We start from the raw sequence: 9761 nt of genomic DNA, 5'->3' as shown, positions 1-9761 counted from the left end.
TGACAGAGCTGAGAAAGATACTTTGTTCTCCTTCCTAACTCTGCACTTTATGGAATTTGGAATTTCAATTATGGATCTGAACATATATTTTATTTAGTGAAGAATCTTCAGATATGGTGTCTATTATCTCAAACACCATAATTTCATTATAATGTTTATGGCATTTAAAGCTTTTCACAACCTGGGCCCCTTTCCACTTTTCGGATCTTAAAGTTTATTCACCACCACATACTCTATGATCAATCTCTACAGTAGAGATTTTGTGTTCTTTGAACACAAAACTCTCTCTCTCACTGCTATATGTTTGCAAACGGCTGTCCCTCATGCCAAAAATGTTCATCCTCATCATTTCTACCTCTTGTTTTTTTTTTTCCATCTTCCTTCAAGATCCAGTTCTCATTGCACCTTCTGTTGGATGCTTTCCCCATTTTCCCTGTATGTTCTCTGCTCTGAGATTGCTTTTAGTCTACTCTGTGTAGGTCTTGTATTAACCTAATTATTCTCATGTTGTCTTCTCCATTACAATATAAGATTCTTGAGTGCAGTGACTATTTTTAAAAAATTTCTTTGTATCTTTGGCAATTAGTACAGTGCCTGGTACATGGGAAGTGTTTATTAAATGTTATTGAGTAATTGACTCATTTAACAATGGCATTTAAAGGAACTCCACAGTATATAATTCAATATATCAGTATTTCTAGATTTGGTCATCAGAGTACTGAAGATTACACAAAAATACAATATTACCTTCAGCTTAGCCAAATCACTTCCCTACTCAGTTGTCCAAGTTTTTGTCTGTTTGGCTTTGGACTTTCATGTTAGCTTTAGGGAACTCCTGGTGTGAAAATTCACTCCATCATTACAGATCAATTGCTATCATTTAAACATCAAGCATTTATTAAGCACTTTCTGTTTGACAAGGCACTGTGCTTTGGTAAAGGTATATAAAGAAAAAGCAAAACCAGTCACAAACCTCACGGAGCTTTCAATCTAATTGGGCAGACATCATGTACAAAAATTGTTGCATATGTAAACCCATGGTCCCTTAGCTAGAAAATGCCCTGTTTGCTCCTTCTCTATAGGGTAACAATTTTTAATTCACAGCCTTGAAGAGGTGCTTGGGAGACTAAGAGAAAGGTGACCTTTCTAGGGTCACGAAACCCGATGATGTAAGAAATAGGACTTGGACCCAGGTCTTCCTGATTTCAAAGCTGGCTCTTCATTAACCAATGGACAAAGTTCTGAATTCAAACTCAATCTCAGACTCTTATTAACTATGTGACCCTGGGAAAGTCACTCGATCATTGTTTGCCTCAGTTACCTGGTCTTTAACATGGGAATAATCATCATAGGATTGTATTTTTGCCTGGCACAAATAGGTACTCAATAAATGACTGTTTGCTTCCTTCATGCTACAGTGCCTCTAGTAGTTGATTTTTTTCACTACATTTAAAATTTGAGACAAGAAATCTACTCTCTGTCCCCGCATTCTGGAGGCTAAAACTAAGCACTGATAATCTGTTTTATAATAACCTATTATAATCTGTAATTTGTAGCTCAGAATGCATGAGTAGCCCTTTAAATAAAGCAGTAAAAATATCCTTTAGATTTCATTGCTCCCATCTGTTGAAGAGAAGGGAGGGAGAAGCATTTATTAAATGCATACTATATTCTAGAAACTACGCCAATATTTACAATATTATTTCATTGATCCTCATAAGAAATAAGTGAGGTGGCTGTTATTATTACACTCATTTTATATCTGGCCCATTTAATTTCTTTAAATACATTTTTGTTTATACTCAAAGAACTAGGGTTGTTTTGTTTTTGTTTTGTTTAGTCTTCATTATTTTATCCTGGATGGTTTCTTATGATGAAATTATGTCAAGAAAGAAACACAGTGCTATTTTATGTATATGTATATATTGAACTTCATTTAATTTTATTTGAAGAATAAAGTTTTGTTTCCTTTTTGAAGTGGGGTATCTTGCCAGGAACTAATACCAGCATTTAAGTGGAAGGAATTTTTAAAGCTTCTGGAATACAGGGACCCGTTAATAGCTTTTATAACTGATGAATAAATAGGACACTTGAAGAAAAACATGATCTAATTTGCTATCAACTTTCCCAAGGAATAGTGAAACAAACAAACAAACCATAACAAGAAACCCTCTTTCTAATATTAGGTTAAAACTTTGTATATTTTTATTGCTCATCTCCCTGGTAAATTTATTATATCATAAATAGAGAGCTGGAGAGGACTTGAGAGATCATCTGGTCTAACACTCTCATCTTACAGATAGGGAAACTGAGGCTCAGAGATGTTAAGTGACCAGTCCAAGTCACATAGATAGTAAGTGCAGCAGCCAGGATCCAAATTGAGGCTGTCTGACTCCAGAACTTGGACTTTTTCCAAGTTCCTTGAAGGAAAGGACAATTTCCCTTTTCATCTTTGTATCTGTATTCTAAACACAGCATCTTTAATACATTTAGTGATGCTCCCCTACCCCCCTCACTTTGTGTAGGTGTTGTATACTTACTTTCATTACAGAGGATGCCACCCCAGCCAGCTGGGCAGAGACAGCGGCTCTTTTCCTCATTGCACTTGCCTCCGTTCACACAGTCCTCACACATCAAACTGCAGTCATGTCCAAAAGTGTCATCTAAGCATACTGGAATGATAAAAATCAGGTTAACGAGCTCATGAGTCTACCACCCAAAAAGCTAAAACATCAACCCACCAAGCAACCAACAAGTATTTTTAAGTGCCTCCCCTAAATCAAGAACTATGCTATGCAGGAGAAAGGCAAAGTCTAAAAGAAAACCTCACTTTCCCTTCAGGATATACATTCCACTGAAATATTCCTCTCCATGTGGGTGAAACCCAAATGTCTCTCTGTTAGTCAACAAGTATTTATTAGGCTCTTATTATCTTCCAGGCACAGTGCCAAGCTCCAGGGATACAAAGAGATGAAAAATAAAATCCCTGGTCTCAAGGAGTTTACATTCCAATGGATTTATCTTCTCCTCTGATTCTAGGCCATCCATTAACCTCAAAGGTTTATTATATAGCAGAACAAGTGCTTCTGAAACTCTAAATTACATTCAAGACATTTAAATAAAATGGAATCATGTAAGAATTAGTGATATGGGGTATTTGGAAAATGCATAAACATATGCATACTTACATACTCATATATATGCATGAATAAGCCAGGTGGCATAATAGATAAAGTGCCAGGCCTAAAGTCAGGAAGACACATGTTCCTGAGTTCAAATCTAGCCTCAGATACTTACTAGCTCTGTGACCCTGGGGAAGTCACTTAATCCTATTTGATTCAGTTTCTCATTTGGAAAATGAACTGGAGAAGGAAATGCCAATGATTCTAATATCTTTCCCAAGAAAATTCTAAATGGGGTCACAAAGAGTCAGACATGCCTGAAGCAACTGAACAATCCAATCAAATATGTGTATGTGTGTATATGTATATGTGTATATATATGTCTACAAATATAATGTACGTTTGTATGTGTATACACACACATGTGCATGTGTAGGCGAGCATGCATGTGTGGGAGACAGAGTAGTATAGGGTTTGTGGTAGGAGATGTGAGAGCTCTAAGTATTTGAATTATATGATAGTAGACTGTGTGGTCCTTGAAAGCAGAGACTGTCTTTTGCCTTTTATGTATCCCCATCACTTAGCAGAGTGCCTGCCATATAGTAGGCACTCATAGCTCATTGATTGATTGATATTTTTATTTCATATTTTTTAAGGGTCATGGTTTTTTTTCTTTTTTTTCTTTTGTAGATTTGGCTTTAGTTACTTTATCTGTGGCACCTAATTTATTTTTAAAGTTTTAGGTGTATCCAGAGGATTAAGGAAATTCATTACTCTGGCCTTTTTGCCCAGTGACCCTAAATTAATTTTGAAAGAAAGAAAGAAAGAAAGAAAGAAAGAAAGAAAGAAAGAAAGAAAGAAAGAAAGAAAGAAAGAAAGAGAGAAAGAAAGAAAGAGAGGAAGAAAGAGAGAGAGAAAGAAAGAAAGAAAGAAAGAAAGAAAGAAAGAAAGAAAGAAAGAAAGAAAGAAAGGAAGAAAAAAGAAAAAAGAAAATAAAGAACCTGAGTGGATTTTTTCACTCACCCACTTTGTGTAAAACAGTGAATTCTCCTCGAATATTTCTTTCTTCTAGTTCATCTTCATCTTCATGATTGGGATTTGGGGCAACAGCATAATTAAGCAGTTGAGGAGGTCTCCTGAAGGGAAGATCTGGGAACCTCACAACTTCCAGTTCCTCTTCTTCCTCCTCTACTTCATCATCATCCAAGGCTAAAACCAAAGAGGAAAATGACTGAGCATTTACAATCTTGGTAGGGATGAGGGAAGGTGAATGATGGGGGGTAGCCAACTGTCTATGTGGGTAGAGTTGGGCGAAAATGGATGAGGAAAAAAAAGAATGGATGAGAGAAATGAGGAATCTGAACTATACACACAAGCAGGGGGTAGTGAAAAGGGAAAATTCTTTGAGCAAAGCCAATTCAAATAGACAATGACAAAGAAAGGTTAGAAGCCATGAACACAAAGGTAAAACTGCTATAGAAAGAAGACAAAGGGAGGAGAAATAGTTTCAGTTTAGAAAAAAAAAGAAAGGTTTGAAGGATGGATTGAGAAAAGGAAATTGCACTTTCCCCCAGTCCCCTAGAAAGGAGAAACATTCAAAATAGTCGAAATGTGATTTTACAAAAGGAAATTCCCTCATAGTAACTTACGGATGCAAGTTTTTCTGTTACTATCAGTTTGATAACCTTCCTCACAGAGACACTCATATGATCCCAAAGAATTAATACAGAGCTGGTCACAGTCGGTACTGTCCTCCAGACACTCATCCACATCTAAGAATGAGAGAGAACACAAGGTATTCTCTTGGGTGTTGACATAGGAAACAGAGCTTCTGGATTGAAAGGCTTGACCATGTTCATTGTTCCACTTTACAGATGGTACTCTGGCACAAGGTCAAGCTAAGACAAGTCCCTAGACCAGCCCACTTTTCTCCAGTACAGACTGATAAATCTACCTTTAGCAACTTTGCAAATCCATTGTTCTCATGGGGAGAAAACCTTCCTGGAATCTCAGAACTAACTGTTAGCTCAGATGAAGAAGGTTTATAATATGCATTCTACAAAAATGTCCCAGTCTGTGAGACGCTGTGCAGAATGTTAAATTGAACAGTTAATTAGGATAAGCATTGCAGGACATAGCATTTTAAGTTGCAGATTTATTTCCTTGGATTTTCTTGTTGCTGTTATCATTGCCTTGAAGTTGTTAAGATCTGGATTCAAGTCCCTCCTCTAATACTCACTAACTAGCTTTATGACAACTGGCAAACCATTGAATATTCTAATTGAACTTGTCTCTGAGAATAGAAGTTATATATGAGATGCCAGTCACCATGGAGGAGAAAGCATTTGCACACCAGCAGTTTCCCCACACAAATGAAATCAGATCGAGACTCTTAATCCATAAATCTTTCATTGATTAAAGAATCATGAGAGACTCAAAAGAAATAAATTGCATGATCTTGCTGTGGTGCAGGCCTGTTGATCTGGGTCCCTTTTGGCAGAGAAAGCACCAAGACAGAAGTAACTAGGGTAACTGATGAATAACCAACAGTAGAGTGCCTGATTCTAAAGGAACTCTCTCAGCTCCTGTGGCCAATGTACTCAAAGGTATCTGGGATGTTACTTTTAAGACTGGTTAGTGGCTCCAGGTCCCTTTGTCTATCTCAATATAAGACCATTCAGCCTGTAAGATCTATGGGCTATCCAGGAGTCAGGCTATTATTCTCCAGATAAAACTTTTCTGTTACGTAGGCAGCACAATTTCTCTAGGTCAGATCAAGAGAGGGATTCTGAAATTAAGAAGGAGGTACACCAAGGGATGCCAATATTTCCTTATAGTCTCCCAAAGGAAAAATCATATCATTAGGAAAGATTTTTTTGATTAATTGGGTCAGAAATTTTGCCTGGATATCTTGAAATCACACATCTGATTGGTATATGCCTTTAAGGAGCCTATGGGTAAGATAACCAAAGGTTTCCTGGCAAAGTTGAATTCTTTTAATGAGTAATGAAATCAGTGTAAAATTCTGAGCTGGGACTTTGGGGAAGTCTGTCACCTATGCAAGGAGTAGCTTAGATGGGGACATGAGGCTAATCCTTTAAGAAGGTCCTCAGAGAACTGAAACATTCCCAATTATGGTATATGTACACCAGTGTGTACACGCATGGCTATGTAATCTTTCCTTTGGCTCATCTGCCTGATGAACAGATGGTCCATGAAATTCAGATTTTTAAGCCCCTAATTCACTGGACTCAGTGTTTGGTTGGAATTTGGTCAATGCTAATATACGGTACCACATTTAGAACGTGCGCCTTTCAAAACAAAAAAGTGTATTCTTTTATATCCCTTGCTTTTTCTGGGGTTTGGAGACTGGACAGCTCCGTTATATAAAGCAGAGAATCTTAGTACCAAAAGAATTTAGGAATTCATTACACTGAATAAAGAAAAGCTATTTTCTCTGCAGCATTTGGGGCTTTAATATAATTTTAACTGTTATTGGTACAGATGTAGATCATCTAATCGTTATTTCAATTTCAAGAAAACTTTTATGAGTCAAAATAATAGCAATAATAACCAAAAGATGAAAAACACCATTGTCTTTAATGCAAGCTTTCACAAATTAAAAAGGCAACAACAATCCCACAACAATGACTTACATAAGGTATAGATTTTGAAATTAAAGAAAACTCAATTAACTTTGCTCTACTCATTCAAACTCATTTAAAATGTTCTCTTCAGATACAATTTCAACATCATATAAAGAGCAAAATGAGTTATTTTTACCAAATACTCATTAGAAAGCTATAAAGCCAGCATTTCTTTAAAAGGCATTAGTCATTTAAATATGGAATATGACAAAAAAAGGAAGAAGGGTGGGGTATGAGTGAATCATTGTGAACCAATGCTCCAGGCTTATGTTATGGGCCATTATAATAACTGCTCACAGTTTTATAATTTTTGTCTAGTTTATGTGGCATCCTTCACCTTGCAATAGCCTCAGGATATAGGTAGTCCAGATATTATTCTGCCCATTTTGCAGATGTGAGAATTGAGAATAAGAAGGATTAAATGATTTGCTCAAGGCCAGATGGGCTTTGATGGTCAGTATTGAGATTTCAATTCCATTTTTCTTCTCCGCCAAATTCAGTGCTCTTTCTGCCATAAAAATAACTATCATTTCCATAGCTCTTTAAGGTTTTCAAAGCACTTAACATACAATATTGTTGAGCTTCACCAAAAAGGGGGAAAAAACTATAGCCCTATGAGATATTTACAATTAGTATTTTTATACCATTTCTCGAATGAGAAAATCCAGGCTCAGAAAGCTAATATCAGACATGGGATTTACATCTAGGTATTATGGACTTGACTGTAACCATGATACAGCCCTCTGTCTCTGTTGCCATGGTGCTTCCTCACTTGAGGCAGTCAATGGTATAATATGACTTTTGAATAATTGAAGAGTATATTGATAAATGACTTCTGGTGCCAAATATCTAATCACCAGTCTAGCTCATACTGGTGATTTCTATAAGCTGTGACCTCTTGCATCACATCAACCAGACTTCTTTGCCTCCATTTTGCCAATGTTTCTGTCATCAAATCAAGTGAAAGGGATTATGGGTTACTGAACAAGATGTATTCCTTCCCCTCTCCAAATACCCACTATTACTTATGTGCATTACACTTCTTAGAGAAAATCCCTTGAAGACAAATCTCAGGTATTTACCATCACATCCACACCCATCCGGACTGAGCTGAAATCCTGTCTTACAATCACATTCGTAGCCTCCCAAATAGTTGATGCAGAACTGGGAACAACAGGCTTGCCCACTCTCACACTCATCAATATCTGAAAAGAGAACAAAAATGGGGGATGGGGGGGCATGTCTGTTGTTCATAAAATCAACGACCAGGTAAATTGTAGGATGGTTGGCAACAGGACCCTTTTATTAGATGGCATCATTGCAAAATCATTTTAATTTTCCTGATGTTCAGATTGTATGGATATGTCTTTAAGGGGAAAAAGACCCTCTCTTGGGGCCTACATGTCTCTCAACTACTTCCATACACTGGAGTTCATTGTTTGGTATTTAAATAATTTCATCCTTATTTTTAGGCAGAAGAAAAGAGGCATTTCTGTCCTCTAGCTGATGAAACAACCTGATCTCTCTCTCTTTCTTTCTCTCTCTCTCTCTCTCTCTCTCTCTCTTTCTCTCTCTCTCTCTCTCACACACACACACACACACACACACACACACACACACACACACACACACACCATTCTAAAACAGAAAGGAAAAAAGATAAAAAAATAGGAATGATAAAATTCCAGGAGTATCTGGCAGCTAGAAAGAGGAGCTTGTCATACCATCAGGCCCTAGAATCAACAGTCCTGAACTGAAAGGGATGTGGAAGGGACTATCTAATCAAGAACCTTCATTTAAAGGCTAAGGAGACTGAGGCCTATGGGGGTGAAGAATCTTGTATAAGGTCACATAGGTAGTAAGAGTCAGGGGTGGATTGGAACCCAGGTCCTCAGACTCCAAAGCCGCTGCATTGAAAGGATCATTGATTCAGATGAGAGTTTGTTGTCTATGGAGCAGGCAATCCAGAGGGCATGGTGGAAGGGATGGACATCTTTTTTTGGGGGGGAGGCAGGGCAATGAGGGTTAAATGACTTTCCCAAGGTCACACAGATAGTAAGTGTCAAGTTCTGAGGCCAGGTTTGAAATCAGGTCCTCCTGAATCCACTGCGCCACCCAGCTGCCCCAATCATTGATTCAGAGATAGAAGGGAGCTCAGAGATTTATTCCAAATCTCTCAGTTTTGGATGGAGGAACTGAGATCCAGAGAAGGGGAATGATTTATCTCAAATAATGCAATTAGCATGTGATAGAGCCTTGATTCAAACTTGAGTCATGTGATGCTTTTTCTATGTCACCACAATGTCTTTTCTCAGAAGAGCCAGAGCTGGTATTTGAACCCATATCTGAGGAATCCAGAGGATCTGCTGACTTTTCATATACTCAGAACAGTCCTAGCAGAGCTTGGTGTTATAGCTAGTATACCACAAGGGCTGAAAGAGCCAGTGGCACCAGAGAAAGAGGAAGTAGCAATCAGGTCCCAAGAACAGAAGAACCTACTCATTTGTCTTCACGTTAGTCTGGTTTCCTCTCAATAAACATGATCTATATGAAGTTTGTATCAGATAGTGTGACTCAGTGGACAGAGGGCCGGGCTCAAAGCTGTGATGACCTGGGTTCAAATCCTGCCTTTAGCACATACTTGCTGTGTGACCTTAAACAAGTTACTTAATGTCTCATGGTCTGAGGCAGCTCTCAGTCTATAAGTTGTAGACCTGCTTGGTAGAAGGGATATTTCTTCATATTAATGAAATCACAGGTGCTATCCCTATCTCTGTTCCTATGTAAGGTACTTATTATTATTATTATTATTATTATTATTTTTGGTGAGGCAATTGGGGTTAAGTGACTTGCCCAGGGTCACACAACTAGTAAGTGTCAAATGTCTGAGGCCAGATGTGAACTCAGGTACTCCTGACTCCAGAGCCGGTACTCTATCCACTGCGCCACCTAGCTGCCCTTATAAGAAGGAAATTGAATTTTTATGAAGATC

General features: G+C 37.8%; 1 protein-coding gene across 1 annotated transcript in view; it reads right to left on the bottom strand.

Moving 5' to 3' along the window:
* LOC122749431 (EGF-like and EMI domain-containing protein 1) overlaps positions 1–9761 on the bottom strand; it is an 808768-nt gene that overhangs the window by 157471 nt on the left and 641536 nt on the right. Inside the window, exons 10-13 of the mRNA XM_043995804.1 lie at positions 7852–7974; positions 4772–4894; positions 4146–4331; positions 2541–2672 (exon numbers count right to left, since the gene is read on the bottom strand). Coding sequence (XP_043851739.1) covers positions 2541–2672; positions 4146–4331; positions 4772–4894; positions 7852–7974 — 564 coding nt within the window. The remainder of the gene's footprint in view (positions 1–2540; positions 2673–4145; positions 4332–4771; positions 4895–7851; positions 7975–9761) is intronic.

Source organism: Dromiciops gliroides, chromosome 3 (genome assembly GCF_019393635.1).
Source record: "Dromiciops gliroides isolate mDroGli1 chromosome 3, mDroGli1.pri, whole genome shotgun sequence".
Lineage (NCBI taxonomy): Eukaryota > Metazoa > Chordata > Mammalia > Microbiotheria > Microbiotheriidae > Dromiciops > Dromiciops gliroides.
Note: the sequence above shows the minus strand (reverse complement) of the source record. Positions and strands in the feature narration are given on the sequence as shown.